Source organism: Chaetodon trifascialis, chromosome 11 (assembly GCF_039877785.1).
Source record: "Chaetodon trifascialis isolate fChaTrf1 chromosome 11, fChaTrf1.hap1, whole genome shotgun sequence".
Taxonomy (NCBI): Eukaryota; Metazoa; Chordata; class Actinopteri; order Chaetodontiformes; family Chaetodontidae; genus Chaetodon; species Chaetodon trifascialis.
Genome location: NC_092066.1, coordinates 24303200 through 24322497, shown reverse-complemented (window position 1 = coordinate 24322497; position 19298 = coordinate 24303200). Strand labels below are relative to the sequence as shown.

The 19298-nt window shown below is 40.0% G+C and overlaps 1 protein-coding gene across 1 annotated transcript in view; it reads left to right on the top strand.

Annotated features, from left to right (window-relative positions):
- The window catches only part of plppr4a (phospholipid phosphatase related 4a), a 47203-nt gene that overhangs the window by 1804 nt on the left and 26101 nt on the right, over positions 1-19298 (top strand). The window contains exons 2-4 of the mRNA XM_070973416.1: positions 14411-14596; positions 18055-18184; positions 18339-18534. Coding sequence (XP_070829517.1) covers positions 14411-14596; positions 18055-18184; positions 18339-18534 — 512 coding nt within the window. The remainder of the gene's footprint in view (positions 1-14410; positions 14597-18054; positions 18185-18338; positions 18535-19298) is intronic.

Sequence of the window (19298 nt, the reverse complement as noted above, 5' to 3'; positions counted from 1 at the left end):
TTTAAATGGTTTGAATGATCAAAAGTCTTGAGACTGCATTGAGTGAGGCTTGCTACCGCTCAGCCCCTGCTTGCATCACCAGGTGCTGAATTTGAGGTTGAAGTGGGTTAATAGAGTCTGGCTACGAGTAACAGAGTGTACTGAAAAATTTACTGGCAGGTCTTACCGTGACAAATACAGACAGTAGCTTCACACACTCACCGATAGCTGAATACCAGGCAAACTAGATGAATGTAGTATATATGAATTAAGGCATTTATACTGTTCACAGTGAGCATATTTTTGATGATAACTTGTGTGAAAAAGAATCCTCAAGCCATGTAGTACTGATTTGGTCAAAATTGAAGCAGCAGAAGCTGAGATGTCCTTACTTAGTATTGAAGAAGCTTAAAGCTCAAGTCAAGCTCAAAAACCATCCTTAACTTTCTGTAATGCTACTAAATAGCGCCTTTTTATTACACGCTCCATGTAGGGATGGAACATACAACATCAACAATAATGAATATTGCCATAAAGCAGTTGCACTCATTGATTTGTAACACTGCCTACAATGGCCTTACCAGAGCTCGTAAAGGTATTCAAAGGCCTAGAAGAATCTCTGAAGCTTAACAAATTTCTATCATATCATCCAACTGTGCCTTAATGCCAAGTAAATAAACCACATTATTCAATCTCCACACCCTTGGTTTGAGTACAGACGTTGTGTTGTAAATTGGCCCCAAGCCTCAATAACCCAGAAGACATTATCAGGGTTATTTTTCTGACTTCACAAAGCTCCTCCAAAGCCACAGGACACATTATACGGGCTGAGCAGTACCTAAAGTGAGTAGAAAATTGGCATTGACATGTGAAATCAGTGAAGTGTCTCTGTAATGTCTGGGCAGATTTTGTGGTCGTCAGCAAGCTAATAGAAAACAGTAGTAAAATGGAAGGCTTTTGTAGATATTCATTGATTTTCCTCCAAATGAAACTACAAAGTCCCTCAATACAAGCTCTATTTCTTGTGGTGATGGCTGAAAACACTGTAGGGGTAGTTTTGCCACCTCTGCCTCCTTTTTGCCTACTGTAAGCATGATGGCAGCCCTGCTGCCGAGGTAGCACCAAGGAGATAGATGGCGGCTGCTGCTCTCATGAACGTGCATGGCTGTCTCAGTTTTTTGTGTTTTTTTACGGTGGCTCACCAGGTGACCATGACAACCACAGAAAACAAAAGAAAAACCCAGCTAATTTTTCCGGCATTTCCTCTATTTCAAGCTACAGCCTACCCTATTTAGCTACATGAGGAGATTAGAGTAGGTAGATAGCAACTTGTATGGCTATGCTGCCCTCCTTATGCATGCAGCTGCACAGCTATGCGTTGAGCTAAACACACTACTAATGAAAGTTGATGACAGCAGATTGGCTTTGATGTTTATACTGCAAGGAACTGTGAAACCGTGAAGAGTATTGTGAACAGTTTTACAAGACCAAAGGTATTGTAAAATGGGTTAGTACAGTAACAAGGAAACTGGATTCCCAAAATTTTATGGTGCTTCATGTCAGGAAGAAACACAGCATCACTGGTGAAAGAGCACCCCATAGGAAGCACAGCATAGTCATTAATCTATAAATGCACACGCCGTGTCCACAAGAGTAAAATACATATCAGGTATCCTAAAAGAAATTCAGCAGTATCTTAGACTGTTGCATTAGCAGCACATTAGCTATAATAACAAGTATACAGTAGACCACGCATACAGTATCATCATAGAAAAACCAAACACTAATAAATGGCTCAAATGAACAGTCACAGCTGTAATAAAAAGAGCATGTATCGATAGTGCTTCAACAAGGGCATTTGAGGAGTAGATAAGAGATGCCTGTCAGTATTTGCATGGACACAGTCAAGTCAAGTCAGTTGTAATGATAGAGGGCCAAATTGTGACATAATTTATCTCAGGGTCCAGGGACCCTGGTCTGGACCGTACTCCTTATAATATCTTCACAGATCTGACAAAAGGCTGGATGGATGCTACAAAGCAACCCTGTACTAGTAACAGACCACCTGGCTGAAATCAGCTGCTAGAGGCAGGGTAATGGTGTGTTTTGTATTACTATGAGATGTAGCAGCAGTGAAGTTGTGCCCCACTGCCGCCCATTCAAAGGACAGAACAGGGAGGTCTCAGGTGCAGCTGTAACTGCTGGCTGTTTGAAAGCACCTTTACTGTCACTTTAGATTATTTAAAGAACGTTTGCAGTTGTCATTCATAGTCATGTTTCAATGTTTCAGTAAACTCTGTAAAATGTGTGACTGTCCTGAGTTGTGCAGAAAGTGGTTATTTGATGTATGTAATAGCCATTGTCTGCAGTATCAGTCCATTGGCTGTTTGTGGCCATAACACACAGACTGCTAGAACAAACCAGTGGTCAAAGCTAAATCTGAATGCACCTTGTGCAGTGGGATGGAGTGCAGTGGCGTACCCAGTGTGCAAGCCAGCTGATATTTCTCAGCTGCTTGATATGTATTGTCATGTTATACTCACATCATACTGTGCCACAGTATATCTGTGCCGTGTTCGTCTGACGTGTTAGTGGGTGATGGAACGGAGGCACATTATGATCCCACCAAGTTATAGGCACTGCTGTGTGTGCAGCGTGCATAATGATGGATGACTAACTAATGAGGGAAAAGCCTGTTGGCTCGTACTTTTTGCTGATTTATGCTTTTGTTGAAATTTTGCCATGTTAACTGTAAACAGAGTGCATGATTAAGTGTAGTGTCAGCTTGGCCTCTTTTTCCAAAATCAACAATGAATTCTGGCGGCAACACAAAGCTGCACATCAGTATTAGCATTGGGCGACAGGGCAGAGTTTTCCTTGCTTTGGGTTAAAAAACATTTTGACTTTATCGTAATTATTGCTCGTCTCGTCTTTCTCTTCCTGACAGAGCTGCTCTGTGTCTCCTACATTTTCTATCTCACACACTGTCACACCATCCTACCCACTAACTGGCTGCTAGGCAACATGGCCCTCTGAATGGGGTGTATTTTTATATCTGTGTGTTCAGGGCTAGAGACGTTAAGAGGAGAAAAACATCCCTACTGCAGCCTGGTTTCCTCTGTGCACACAGTGGCCACTGAGGCTTTGGTTGATGTGTCTTTCATTTATCATCATAATGTCTTCTCTTCATCACATGTGCATGATATAGTATACCCAGGACAGCTTACACCCTGGAAGTTTGTAATTATAGTTTTTGCAACACCATTCAAATATACATCACTCAGCACATCACCATGTGCATCACTGTTCTCAGTACTGTAATATATCCTCAAGGTTTTGGATTCATACACATCTGTTGAGATTTGGAAGTAGACAGTAAAGTGCTGCCACCATCACAGGTCAGCTTCCCACTGGCCTTCAGTTTTCAGTGCTATATTTATTATTTCTGAGAAGCAAATGATAGAGGCCCTCAGTATGTTTTCAGACTGAATTGAGGGGAGGACAGAAGACGGGGTTTCATTTGTCACACGTCTTCCATGTCTTTTTGTGCGTATAGTTGGATGCAACGCCATGCTTCATGCCACATCTCATCTCCCCCTTCTTTATGACAGCCTGCATTTGCCTTTAGGTGTTCATTTGAAGCATGCTGAGGACTTAAGTTAGGTCAGGCTTGTCCTGGCTCAAACTGGTGAATTCAGTGTAGTGCAAAATGAGGTCTGTGTAAGCATGTCTTGGTCGTTTGTGTGTTTTGCAGTCTTTTATGGAGCCCAACCCATGCTGATACCAATATTGATATTTTACAGAAATCCTGGTGATATACTGTACAGGCCAGTGTTTTACAGGAACACCAAACAGGAACATTTTTGATAAAGATCACTTAATTTTGTTTTGTGCACCCTCATGGACAAACTATTTAAGACAGACACTGTTTCTAAGTGACCTCAAACATAGCTTTGGTATTTCTTTTGTGATTTCTACATTTACTGATACAGATGTATTGTCCAATATAGCAGGCACTAACTGACTAACAGTATGCAACACACTATATGCCACAGCTCAGTTGACAATGACATGTTCAGTCACCAGTGAGGATGGATTAGTTATTGAGGATTCAGTGTTAAAGGCAACTTTCAGATTTCTATCTGACAGTAACTAATCACAAAAATAACTGCAATGCAATACTATTGCTTTCCTGTCTGTCCGTCAAATGTCTGACCTAGTGGTTAGGTATGTATGAATGTAAACAGGGTCATTCAGTAACACTGAGGTCTGTGAGGTCCATTGATGACCTTGATAACATCAGCAAAATCTGCTGTGCTTTTCTGTTGCCTTGTTCGTGCACACATCTGTTTGGCATGAAACTGTCCATACGGGGATCTTTTTAGCATAACCAAGATATAGAATTGTAGTCATCTCATTGGTTTTAACTTCAAAAAGAGTTAAGTTAAATGTTCAGTGTTTTTCGACTGACATTTGATCAGATGACCATATGGCACCCAACTCTGCAGTTCCCCTCAGCTCGACAGAGTTTTTTAGCCTGTTTTAGCTCTTTGTTTCGGTTTAATGCTTCGCAATCTTCAATCTTGATTGCCACAGCAGTGTTTCTCATTGAAAGAGCTCTGAAAAACCCACTGTATCAACTTCATGAGGTGATAATACTTAATGAATGCAGCTTTAATGATGACCCTCACAGAGTGAATAGTTTTATTTCATTTAATATGTAATATTGACATCCACTTATAATACCATTTAATCAGTAGCTGTGTACTTAGATAGAGGGAATGCAGTTTGATCTGTCTGGAGGCTGCTGGATCTCATCAAGACTGTGGTGAGTTGAAAGCTTTAATGATGTGAAATGAAATAACATTCAGCTGTAGCTGATATGTGGACCACCCCCCACAGCTAATTACTTGTAATGAGCACCACCTTTGTAGCCCATTAGCACCATCTGTACTGACTCTGCCTCTGAATTTCAAACTTTCAAACCCATAAGCTACAGTAGTGTCCAAACTTGTCATTGGCGTCTTCAGCTTTCACATGCTAATAATGTGTTATTGTATGTAGATTTTTTTTAATCCACTATTTCCATGAAGACATTGCAAGTGTGAAGTGCTGCCCCAGAGTTTTCATAGACAGAGTATTGAAATTCTTGTAGGTGGCTGAGCAGCTCCTCAGGGCAGGAAGCTCACTTTACTGCAGGTACTATCGACACTATGAAGCTGTTTTGTAAGCCCTCCTACACTTGAATGATTTGCTCCATTTCTTACTAGAAGTCAATGCAGAAATGTCAAAATAACGTATTACAATGAGAGTTACCATTATATAAAAATAAAAATCAGTACCAGAGTACCAGAATATTAGTCCAACTCTAAATTAAATGCTAGCAGTTTGTACAGTTTTCCAGTTATGAGAGTGAGAAAAGAGAAATGTTTTACTGAGTAGTCTTGAGTCTTGAGGTTTACATTATGTGTGCCTCCTTGGGATTTTAATGAAGAATCCTTTAAAGTTAATGTTGTAGCTTAAACACTAGAAGCATTTGTGTATCCTGTTTAAGCCATGTTCACGGCTCTGTGGATGGCTGTATATCTTGGTTGATCTCTGGGTCCACCACTTTGGTCCAGACTGAAATATCTCAACTATTCAATGGATTTCCATAAACTTTTTAATAGACATTCACAGGATGAATTCTGATGATCTCTTGGCTTTTCCTCTTGTGTCACCATGACGTTAACATATGTGGTTTTGAAATGTCTTGACTACTGGATGGATTGACATGAGATCTGTTACAGACATTCATGTTCTCCTCAGGATAATTTCAAATAATTTGATGACCCCTAATTTTGTATATTACCACCACGAGGCCAACAATTTAATTTGTACAGTGTTTTGGTTCATGACCAAATACCGGCAAAACTAATGATAGTCCCATCAGCCTTAGCTGTACTTTGTATGGAGTACTAATTAGCAAATGTTACATCACTAAAGTAAGATGTTGAACGTGGTAAAAATTGTACCTCAAAGCTGTTACCATGGAATTAACAAATCTGCTTTGGGGTATTGACACAGTGTTGCAATAATAAGTGTCCCATCAACAACTTATAGAAACATTATTGGATAGGGCCAGTGTATGCTCAGAATGTATGGCTGTTCACTAGCTAATGCACAGAATGTATGCTAGCTAGCTAACGTTTTGAATTTAGCATAACATTATGAGACAATAAACATTCCTAAAAGTATCATTTTCATAAGAGTTTAAAAAAACTATTACAATACAGTGACATAGCCCAGATAACACTCATATTACATCTGTTTTTCCACTTTTAATACATTTAAAAGCAATGAAATACAGAGATCATACAGTGCAGTTATGACATTGCCAAACCAAATTTGCATCTTGTTGACCAACATGTGAAAAGGTGAGACTTGGTAAATGTGTAATTCCTGGCTTGCAGGCCCTGGAAACAGAGAGCATTCCACAGTCAATGACAGGTCTTTACTTAACTCAGTCAGAAATGTGTTTGTTCGTTTAAACAGTAGGAAGCACTCCAGAAACAGCCATGTTTAACTAATAACCATCATTTTGCAATTTGTCATCTTGCTTGTACAGAACAGTAAAGTGAACATGACACGCTTTTCAGAACTGTCTGATGCATCTGAGTGGGGGTCAAAGGAAGAGTTTGGCAATGATCAAGCAATCATTCTGCCACCAGTTGGGGCTGCACATCAAAATTATGCTCCTTATTTTCAAATATTTGTGTGTAGAAATATAATTAAACATATTTTTGTTTCATTTTTAATTGTTTAGTATATAGTAAATACCAGAGGATAGTAAAGGAAACAAATGGAGCCTCAATTAACATCCGGACCTTGTTTTGTCCGACCAAAACTCTAAAACCCTGATATACGCAATAATATATAACAGAAAAGCAGCAAATCCTTTGAGGTGCTCATTTGAGATGCTGGAACCACAAAATATTTTGCCATTTTTGCTTGAACATGTTATCAAAATTAATTAAGAAATTAATTTTTGTCAACCAGCTAATTAATTTATCCTTTCAGCTCTTCTTCCAGTTGTGTGATAGTTTGGATAAGTTTGGATAACACACTTTTCAAGGGCATGACACGACTTTGCCACATTTAAAGCAGAAAATTAACAGACTGAATTATGACCTAAAGGTTGTCACAGTAGGTTGTTGAGATGAAGTAGTAATTAACTTGTGTTGAGGACAAACTTCTTCAGGGTCATGGTACAGCTCTGGGAAATGGCGACAGTGTGTTTGTGCAGTACTGTAATAGAGTATTTATGGGGAGACATGAACATACAAATGTAATCTTCAATCCAAACCAGGAAAAAAGCTGAATGGCAACAGATCATGCTGTGAGTTGCCACACAACAGCATGTTGCAGTAAATGGTGGTTGCCTTGGAAAAATGTTGACAACGTCTTATATTGTCTTGCTGCATTTGTCACCAATGTTAACATGAATGTGCTAAACTTGGTCACACATGCTTTATGTCTGTGGTGGCTGCTTCACACTAAGCCATGATGGTGATTATCACTTGGATTGCTCTTAATGTGAAATGCAGGAGTAGGAAATGTTTCATTTAGTTTCAGTAAGGATCCCTTCACACAGATTTTTACACATATTTTCGTAAATAATCTCATTTGAGCCTGTTTTTTGCCTGATATGGCTTTGACAAAGACAGCTTTGACTAATTTGTTAAAAATTGTTCAAATTCTTCAGCATATTCTCCCTCACTGAAAATTAGAATCTATGAATAAATATTATATAACTGCTGCACACTAAATATTTCCTGCTTCACTGAAAAGTCCATTCTCACTTAATGTGTTTGACGTTTCCACATCCCCAGCAGCATACCACGTTCAACTGAGATTTAAGGCAAACACCCACGTGCCCCCCAAAAAGCATTGCCCCTTCAGCAGATGACTGTGAACATAGCTTTCTGAAATAGCTTTCCATTGCTCTGCCCTCTGCACGTATGTCATTCTGCACAGTGAAGGAACAAAAAAACAAAACATATTTTTGACTGGAGGCTTTATCAACTGATTAAAATTACCATTGTCCATCAAAGTACCAAAATATGCGTTCATGCTTATGCTTCATGTGATTCAGTTCCTGCATGTATTGTAACTGACTTGAGCAGTATCCCTGAGTGTGATTTTAAAAAATTTTTTTTTACCCTGCACTTATATTGCAAAGAGTTCTGGTTGGTGTTGGCTTTGAACCTCAGACATTTGATTGTGTACACACAGTAGACTATCTCATATGTGTCCTTTTTCTATCCTGCAACTCCAAAAAGCAGATATTGAGTGGGTAGAATATGTGAGTCCCTGTCTACCAGTGCTGTTAGTTATAAAACACTTTTTCTAGGAGTCTGGTTTTCAAATCGATCTTTTAAACTCACATTTTGTCAAATGATGTCCCTTGATTGAGATTTAACAAGTTTCCCTGTGCCAACATTGGCCCACATTGGTTTGATTCTAATGCTTTGTAGCACTGGCTTGGCATCATCTTGAATATGTACTGTAACACAGATTAAAGTGCAGGAAGTGCACTGCTGCTCATGGCAGTTTGCAGTCTGAATATTTGGCCTTGAGTGCAGAGTTCTGACATCCAACCTTCTTTTTCCATTTAGTTTGGGCTTCATAATCCTTTATCTGTGCTGCAGCTGTATTTCCATGTATCTGTGCTGATTACCTGAGAAGTTCTGTATCAGATTAATAGAAGCAGCAGTGAGAGGTGTATGATTCCTCTTGACAGTGTGACTGCTGACCATTCACGCACTACAAGTCTTCTCAGAGCATCACACTATATCCCTCCACTGACACTGCGTGTGTTTGTGTCTGTATATTTGTGTGTATAGCAATAACTGGGTGTGAGATAGTGTAACCAGAGGGTCTACAATGAAGTAGGAGGCAGACACAGAAGGCTCAGCTGAAAGTCCCCATGGCTGGACATTTTATTTTCATGTGCTTCCACGAAAGTGCAACAACAAAAAAAAACAACACTAAGCAAAAACTATAAACATAAGGAACTGAGAAGAAATGAACTCATTACTCACAAATTAACAGCACAAGCCCTGGTAGCTGCTGTGCATAACCTTCTCAACCTGGGGTACTTTTCATTACGTTGAATTGTGCCTCCTCGTCTCCTCTCTCCTTCGTCGACCCGGAAGTCGTTTCCCCTCCGCCATGATGAAGGATCTTCCAATTGCTTAAATGCACCTGAAGGAGACGAGGAGCGAGGAGAGAGGAGAGAGGAGGCTTCTGAAGGAGATCAGAGTGAGGATACACCGGTGTAGCCTACGCGGAAGTCTTTTATTATTTAAGGGGCGTGTCGTATGTGGCACACGTTTGAATCATGGCGGGAGCAGGTCTTCACAAATGTAATCTTGATTCTTGTTTCAACTGTGTCCTTTTAACAATTGTATCTGTCACCAAGAAATTAATGAAAATTCTTGGTATATTACAGTTTTTTAAAGCAAGGCTACAAGGCTGTTGGTTTAATCTACCGCACACCCGTCCTCTGTTATGCCTCTAACGGCATATAATTGAAACCTCATCAATAGCAATCAGGAGTAGAACAGTCTGACTGCAGATCTGACCATAATGTCACATTTTACAGCTTTTACAGCTGTGCAAACGTCATCAGTAATTGACGTCGCTTCGGACTGACGCTGTGGAGCGAGGATTTTTCATTTCGGAGTTTCGTTTCCTCCGTCCTCACGTCCCTTCCTCGCATCCCTCTTTCATGTGCTCGCTGGGCGGATCTAAGACGCGAGGAGAGGAAGCGAGTGGAGGAGACGAGGAGACCAATTTATGGAATGAAAAGCACCCCCGGCCTTTTATAGAGTTGGTGACATCATCAGTGAGGTCAGGGATGCTACCATGTCAGAGGGGGGAAGCTGCTGATATTATTGAGCTCATTAAAGGTTTCTGCTGGGTATAGCTGAGAATGGTGCCTTGGGTTATGTATTTGAGTCTTGTGGGAAATGAGAGTTTCAGGGAGAAATTGTCCAATGTGTCTGTTATGTATTGGGTTTAGGATAGTTTGTTTGCCCACCCTGAAGAGAGGATGGTAGGGGCCTGTTACCTGTTAATGGAGGGAAAAGGGAAGGATAAAAGGAGTTGTCTGGAGAGGCCGGGGGTGCTTTTCATTCCATAAATTGGTCTCCTCGTCTCCTCCACTCGCTTCCTCTCCTCGCGTCTTAGCTCCGCCCAGCGAGGACATGAAAGAGGGATGCGAGGAAGGGACGTGAGGACGGAAGAAACGAAACTCCGAAATGAAAAATCCTCGCTCCACAGCGTCAGTCCAAAGTGACGTCAATTACTGATGACGTTTGCACAGCTGTAAAAGCTGTAAAACGTGACATTATTGTCAGATCTGCAGTCAGACTGTTCTACTCCTGATTGCTATTGATGAGGTTTCAATTATATGCTGTTAGAGGCATAACAGAGGACGAGTGTGTGGTAGATTAAACCAACAGCCTTGTAGCCTTGCTTTAAAAAAACGTAATATACCAAGAATTTTCATTAATTTCTTGGTGACAGATACAATTGTTAAAAGGACACAGTTGAAACAAGAATCAAGATTACATTTGTGAAGACCTGCTCCCGCCATGATTCAAACGTGTGCCACATACGACACGCCCCTTAAATAATAAAAGACTTCCGCGTAGGCTACACCGGTGTATCCTCACTCTGATCTCCTTCAGAAGCCTCCTCTCTCCTCGCTCCTCGTCTCCTTCAGGTGCATTTAAGCAATTGGAAAATCCTTCATCATGGCGGAGGGGAAACGACTTCCGGGTCGACGAAGGAGAGAGGAGACGAGGAGGCACAATTCAACGTAATGAAAAGCACCCCGGGAATTGCTGGGCGGCTCCCTTTTCCCCCTGGCTTGCTGCACCTGGTAAGACTTACAGTAAACAAAAGTCATGTGCTTAACTGAATAATCTAACAATGCTATTTACAGAAAATAATAAAAGCAACTGAAATACCCATAACCTGTGTCTGTCATTACTATGCTAACTCAGTTGTAAAGATGATGGAAAAATAACGCTAAACACAAAACAGACCCGGGATAGTACTGTGTACTATGGACTTTAGAGTTAACATAAAGTAATGAAACCAAACAAACACTGTGAACAAAGAAATGGTTATAAAATAAACATGTAATTAAGTGGCAAATGGAATTGTTAATCCACTTTGTCACACTGGGTTTAGCTGAGGTCAATATTTCCCTTTCATTAAAGAAATCAGGCATCAGTGCCTTGGTAGCCAAATGATCACAGCACATGCCATAGTTTCTGCACAGTTTAACTGCCATATGGGAAGTTCTTACCTTAACCTCCGCTAATTCAGACATTTCAGTTGGAATTCCCGTGTTACTGACCACCAGCCACCATAGTTAGATGTCAGAGCCAGTACGTAGGCTGAAGTGCTCCAAGCTGCAGTTCCTCTAATGATCACTGGATGCACTTATTCCACAAACACTTTGACTGTTTTGAAGTGAACTGTACAAACCTCAAATATCTGAATTTGAAATGTGTGCTTCTGTTCCAGTAGAAGTTGCATCATGTCTCCTAGTTAGCGTGTTAGTGGTGTAATTAACCTGACGGACCAGACTGAAATATCTCATTACATCTACTTGATGTATTGCCATGAAATTGGGATCAGACATTTCTGTTCTCCTCAGGATGAAATGTCAACACTTTGGTGATCCCCTGACTTTTCTATCGCCACCATGAGGGCAACTTTTTACTACATTTTTTCCAATACTTTGAGTTATTACCAAATTCCTGTAAAACTATTGCCGTTGCTATCAGCCTCAGCTGTACCCTGAACTAACATCAGCATGTTAGCATTATCTCTGTGACTATGTTAACTTGCTGACATTAGCATTCAGCTCAAAGCACTGCTGGGTCTAAGTTACAGTTTCAGAGAACTGATAGCATGACTGTCGGCTCTTATACAGTAGCGTCTACACAGCAGGCGTTTTTCCATCTTCCATCTCATTCTGACATAACAGATATGCTTTGATTTTAATCAATCCAACTGTCCACACAGACTGCAGTTTCACTCTGCATACGCATATTTTTAGGCTTCAAGTCTATTGTCTTCAGTTTTAAGTGCTTAACTACAGTCATTATGTGAGCCTGAGTGCAGCCAAAATGTGACCATACACTCTGTACTCTGAACACATCCTGTGTGGACACAGACGGAGGACAGCTCTGCTAACATGCTGTATAGACACAATGTTGTCTTATTGAAAACTATTGTTCCACTGAATACATATTATGCTTCAAAAATGTGCATGTTTAGAGACATATTTGCACTGTAAAATCTAACATTTTGTTACAACTTAAAAATATGAGTGAAAGGGCTGCCTTAAAATTCAAAGTTAAGTGAAAAAAAAATGTGTTATCTTCCTTGTTGTGTAAACATCTGCGTGTTTTTTTTTTGGTTGATTTAGATTTCATAATTGACTTAACTCCTTCGGGTAGTTATCTGAACTTGTAAATCTATTTCAGCTTAATTAAAATGGTCAGTTGTGTAAACCTTTTGCTTCAGTTAAGTTGACTTGGATTTATTAATTGATTGAACTGCTTAGGGTCGTTATTTGAATTTGCAAATTTATTTTAGTTTTATTAAAAGTGTCAGGTCATTTGAATTAAATGAATTAATCTAGTGAACTTATCCAAGATTTCTTTGAACTTAAACGTCCATTTCAACCTAACTAATGTAGCCTGTTGTAGCTACTTGACGGAATAAAAGGCAGGCTTTTACATCATGACTGACAGCTCAGTTCTGCTCACGACTGAGTCTACAAGCTGTATGGGTAGAAACTCAATACCTTCGTTCCAACCCTGATCACTACTGCACAGACTATGGCTCCAAATAATATCACCAGCGCAAGATAGCAGCACTTGTACCTGGGATATCTGGGCTTCACTTTGGACAGCGGGGGGAAGTGGAGCTGGCATGTCAGTGATTGCACAGGACCCCCTATTTGGGGTTCAGATCTGAGGATAAAAAAGCCACCACAAAACATATCTAAACTCGACAGAAAAACAAAAGAATACTCACCAAAAGTTCACAGAGTAAAGTATGTTAATGAAACAAAATGTCGTAGACGATGGCCTCCCAACATCCATGCGGCCTCCATGTTGTGTCTGAAAAGGGGGATGGGAGGGACGGAGCATGTGTTATCGACACGCAGCTGCCCATAATGCATTTCAAGTCACAAAAACGTGATGACGCAGGCATTTTAATCCCGGCACTGTCTCCAAAGTCAAGTTGACACACATTACTAATTCAGTTGGACCTGGATTTTCCATCCATCTATCCATTTTCTATACCTCCTATCCCTTTTGGGGTTGTGGGGGAGCTGGAGCCTATCCCAGCTGACAACAGATGAGAGGTGGGGTACACCCTACACCTAGGGGCAATTTTTCAGTCACCAATTAACCTAATGTTTTTGGTCTGTGGGAGGAAGAACATGCAAACTTTGCACAGAAAGGCCACGCCCGGGGATCGAACCGGCAATCTTCTTGCTGTGAGGCATGCGCACTACCTGCTGCGCCACCGTGCAGCCCACCTGGATTTTCAATTTAGCATTTATTTTGTAGTTGAGATGCTTTTAACTAGTGATTTCATGTTATTTAACAACCTCAGTAATCATTTGTCCTACTGACATAGGGTAATATGTTAAAATTACAAACAGGCAAAATCACATTTTACAGTGTGCTTTGATTGACAGTGTAAGCCCGTTACAGTCAGTCATAGTGACTGACAGTTGCTCATCCATCTTCAGCTCCACTGAGGCCTCATTCTGCAACCAACTAACAAAGTCCAGCCTTAACACCTTCTTAAAAATGACTTTGTTATATGTCACAGGTGCTCTCTTTGTGTTTTTGTCTGTGGTAGAAAAACTGTTGAAGAGGCTTGCTACCTAAAAGACTAAAATTTAAGACAGAGAGAACAACATTTTTGGGGAACCACAGACTAGTTGCCTTATTTTGGCAGGAAGTACGTTAGAATAGCCTTTTTCAGCACAGCCCTTCCTTAGTGATAGTTCAACACTTGTTTAAGACTCCTGAGTTGCCTGGGTTTGGCTGTATTCACTGTTTTTGATGCACACTTTTCCATTCAAAGGGGATTTGTGGCCTTTTCTGGTGCCAGCGTCGAATGAGCCGTGGGGCTAGATTGAAAAACTTTTGGTGGTGTGTACAATGTTTTCAAAGCGCAACGTACTGAAGACTGTCAAGGTCCAAACACAAACACATCACATTTGTACTCTAGACTCTTTCCGAATTAGAGTATTCAGTTTCAAATTGTAATTAAAAGACTTTCCTTTTGATTTTTTGAACATTTTTCTGAATTCTCTCGTGTTGTTGTCTCTTTATTGCAGCTCCCTATCCTGGCCTCCTCTGTTGTCAGTCTTTATTTCCTGGAGCTGACTGATATTTTCCAGCCAGTGCATTCTGGGTACAGTTGTAATGACCGCAGTCTGTCTCTGCCCTACATCCTGCCCAGACAGGAAGTCTGTCCACTGCCTCTGCTCTTCAGCTTGGCATTCGCCGTGCCCACCGCCACTGTAAGTAAACCTTCACCTCTTCACTCCCTGGACCTCACAGTAATGTCTACATGTGACGAACACACTGACTGGCTTCAGGGTCTGTGATTACACAGCTATTGTCCACGCTAAATACTAAGGCAAAGGTCTGTGTCTATGAACTGTGTTACTCTGTTACCATGAATAAACCAGATAAGTGAATATTCCTCCTACGAATAAGAGGAGTAGGAAGAACTGTTAGCTGACATTAAAATGTAGACAAATACAGGCAGTGCATGATGTTTGAATGGGAAAGCCATCTTCCCACAGGCAGAAGTGGTCTCCTACACGTTGAATTTTTGAAAATGTGCCCATAATGCCGTGGGAGTCTGACCACACTGAGTAGAGTACAAGTGAAAGCACTAAGCTGTTTCCATGCAGCACTAACATTTGATGGGAGTAAGCCAGCCATTTTAACCATGTTGACTAGAATTCTTCTAACCAACTGCCTTTGTGAGTAAAATTACTTGCAGCTTCCACTAATAACTTTAACTAAGAAGTTGCTTGTACAGCCCAACCAATACTGGATTCTTACCTTACATTACATCATCGTGATGTGAATAGGTCAACACACTACAGTATTTTCATGATGTGATCATTTTTAAAGACTGGAGGTATGGCATGGAGCACTCCTACACTCTAACAAATAATGTTCCATTTACCTAATTTAGTCAACAAAAAATGTTGAATAAATGAGAAAAAGACAAGAAAAACTGATATGACTGGATGATGTTCAGCAACTTTCACCAAACCGTCCTAATTAAACACTTCAGGTTTTCATAACACAAATGAGTTGTGTTGATGTTGTAGTTTTTTTGTTGATTTCATTAAACATGACTGACCAGTTGCTCTATCGATGTGAGTGGGTCAAATAAATACAATTTATGTCACTAAACTTTGATAAACAATTTTTAAACACTGGGGAAAATTAGTCTAATGTTTGTTTTTAATTCAATTGTGCTCTGAATTATTTCATTTAACACAGTTTTACCATGTCATCAATACCATTCCACTTATAGTCTGTTGATAATACTGCACACTCACTCCACCATACACATACTTTGTTCACATGTCCACTTACTTTTGGCTAGAAATGATAGCTGTTGTTACCAAATCACATTAAAACTTTAAATACACAGGTGTTTAAACATTTACAGATAAAGCTTCATATTTTGCTGCCTTTCTGACAGCCCCCAGCACGTACAACAAAATTGAGCTGGGGAATATAAAAATAGTGTTATGCTAGCAATGAAGAGTTTTTCAAATGTAACATCAAAGTAGGCCTCAAAATCAGATCATATACACGTCAAAAATATCCATCATCTGCCAAAAAAATCTAAGTTGGCAATGGATTACAATGAAAACTATCAGTATGTGGTAGCAGAGTGCACATGGTAACAGGAGCTAGCCAGAAAATGGCGTCCTGACCAGCACGTCCTCGTGCACAGGCTAATGTGAAGATCAAGTATGGAGAACACGTCGGACCAGTCTGTATTCAAAGAAACACACATCATGCAAACATCAATGTTTCATTTCTTCAAAGTCTACTTGAAACACAGGTGTAAAATTTGGATGGATGCAAAGAGAGCAGGTCCAAACAGCCTCATATGCAAATGCATCAATGAAGCACAGCCCTCTTAACTGCATGGGCCGGCTACATGCACAGCTGCTGCCTTTAAGTTTGTAACCATGCAACAAAGAAAATATTGGATTGATAAAAAAGCATTTCAACATACAGTCACAAAAGCAGGTGCAATCAATGCCACCAACAAACAGACAATTACAAAATTGAGGCAACTCACCCATGAAGTATCATATTATGTTTTTATTAAATGTTTTCAGTGAAGTATATGTCAAAAATGATTAGCAAGTGATCACTTTGTGCTTTGTGTCCGAATTGTCTAAAATCATTGTTGTACTTAAGTCCAAAATTATTATTGATAAATGTATTTAAATATCAGTGTAAAAGTGCTGTTTCTACAGAAAATGAGATTCTGCAGACCATTGACTCACGTATTATTATATGTTATTAGGTTGATTCTGTTGCATCAATAGGTAAGCAACATTTTTATGTTATAACAGCTCAAGGTGAAGCTGGTTTAGTTTAATCTGATCTACATATACTGTAGTTACTGTAACTAGTTTTGTCTAGTGGTTCCCAACTCGAGCAGTCGGACCCTCCAGCTACATCCTTTTTTTTGTTGTTTTTTTTAAAGGGTCACAAGCCTAAAAGATTGTGAACCACTGGTTAAATCTTTGACAGTGTTCTATATTTTACAAAATTTATATCAACATTTTGTTGCAGAGTGAAAGGCTGCATCTCAACATCCTGTGTTTCAATGAAATTCCAGACATTTACAGTCCCAAGACTGATGAAACTCAGTGACTGTGGTGGTGACCCCCTGATGTTTCCTCTACTGCAAGCCAGGCCAAAACTGGCTCAACAAGATCACGATATAATGGGCAGAGTACTAAACCTGGCTTTAGTTACACCTGAATCCCAACTACTGATAAGTCTTTAACAAATCATAGCTGTTTGTTATCTCCCACACTTGTGTATTGTGGAGTGTCATGAACACTGTGAGCACTCTGGGCTGTTAGCAGGGATAGCCATGTATGTTTTACTGCGGTACTGTTAGCAACCATAGACTCTGCAAAACATTGACTAGTTGCTTAAAACAGGACAATTTATCTCAGTTTTTTAGTAGATATTTGACATTTTTATTTTATTAGTAATAAATAGAATAGTATAAATAATGAAGAGACTAAAATGAATGATTCAAAATCTACTTTTTTTTTTTTTTACAATAAATGTCACAAGAAACTGAGTAGATGAGAACGTATAGGTCACATGCTTCTCTGAACCACCGTAACATCTCAGAGTCTCTAACTCCTTCTGTCAGTCTGATGAACTGGCTGCACAACTCAAGAGCTTTCTGCTGCTTCAGGACAGACTCAAACATTGACCTGTAGTTAAAACCATCTAAAAAATGTCCCCGTCTAGTTCTCTTTATATCAGCTCATGAACTTATGTTGTTCTTCACCTTTTTTTGTCTCTGACAGCACATTTAGTTTAGCTTCTTTGCTGCATTTTAAATTCATTTTACTGCGACTTTTCACATTTTTAAGCTTAAAGTTAATAATTGATCTTCGAAGCAGGAAACTGATGAAAAAGTTGCTACCATCTTTTTTCAGAGCTTTCAACTGCACCTTGCAGTCTTTTCTGCGATTGAAAGGAAGGAAGAGGAGCTCTGGCTTTTATCTTCTGTTTATTGTGTAAACAAACAAAAGCATAAACTGAGGTATCAGTCATGACAGTGGGATATTAGCAACAGTGATGGTCCAGTAATATTTTGTCATTCAGCTCATCAGTGACACATATCTATCTGGTGATCTAAAATCTGCACTGCCCACAGTCTTATCTTTGTCCTAATGTGTAGATTCTGATCGGAGAGGCCATTCTCTACTGCTATCTATCCAGGAGGTCATCAGCCACACAGACTGAGGCCAACATCAATGCTGCAGGCTGTAATTTCAACTCCTACATTCGAAGGGCTGTACGCTTCATAGGTGGGAGGACACATTATGATGCATTATACCCACAAGTGATTGCATGTATGTTTTCAGTGAAATAAACAACTGGCAACAGCCAACATCTGTAACAGTAACTGTAAAAACTGTTTATTAACATGCAGTGTTGCTCAAGGTCACATGTTTTCCACAGGTGTCCATATCTTTGGTCTGTGTGTGACAGCACTGATAACTGATATTCTCCAGCTGTCTACGGGTCAGCACACCCCCTATTGGTTGGATGTGTGTAAACCCAACTTGACCCACATCAACATGTCCAGCTGTGATGAAGCTTTTATTCTGGAGGATATCTGCTCTGGACAAGACATGGGGCTCATCAATGCTGGGAGGTAAGGCTTTGTCTTACCGAGCGAGTCAGCGTGGGAGAGTGTGGGAGTGAACTACTGAGTGTGTCAGAGGATGTGTGTGGGTGTTTGTAAGAGTGTGTTTATAGAGTCATTGTTTAACGTGTTATTTTAGCACACTTACACTCACATACGCAGGCTATAATCTCGTAGCTTGCAGTCCTAGACTAGCTCTGTGCTGTTGTTATGGTTACAAATCAGTGCCAAGGTCATGTGCTACAACAGGGGCTAGTGAGAACCATGACGCGATGGCAATAAATGATACTGTACAGTATCAAGGTCACATATAGGACATGTGTTACAGCTTACTTCAAGTGCCCACAGCACAACCACACAGGCATTTTCACCAGGCTGCATTCACAAAGTATTTCAATGCTAAAATAGCTCCTAGTTAGGACGAAACGCCTCACTTTAGGTCTTATCAGGTTTTGGTCTAGTTTCACACAAAATGTTGCTCCCAAGTCTGTGAGAAGTTAATCCAGAGGACACCTAAGACATTGAGACCTGCTCACATTTAGTCAGCTGCTGCAGGTAATGAAGCTTATTGTGATGATGTTTTTGAAAATGATTAAAATGATTTTTCCCATCATATTTTGATGGTGGATAATTAACAGGGAACCAATCAGCTCCCTAAAAACTTGAAACACAGAAGATTCTGCTCTGCTGGAGTAGTCCATGAAGTGTACAGGATTATCAATCCCAAAAAAATCACTTTCAGCATGTAGATTGTATATTGTATATCTGTCTAT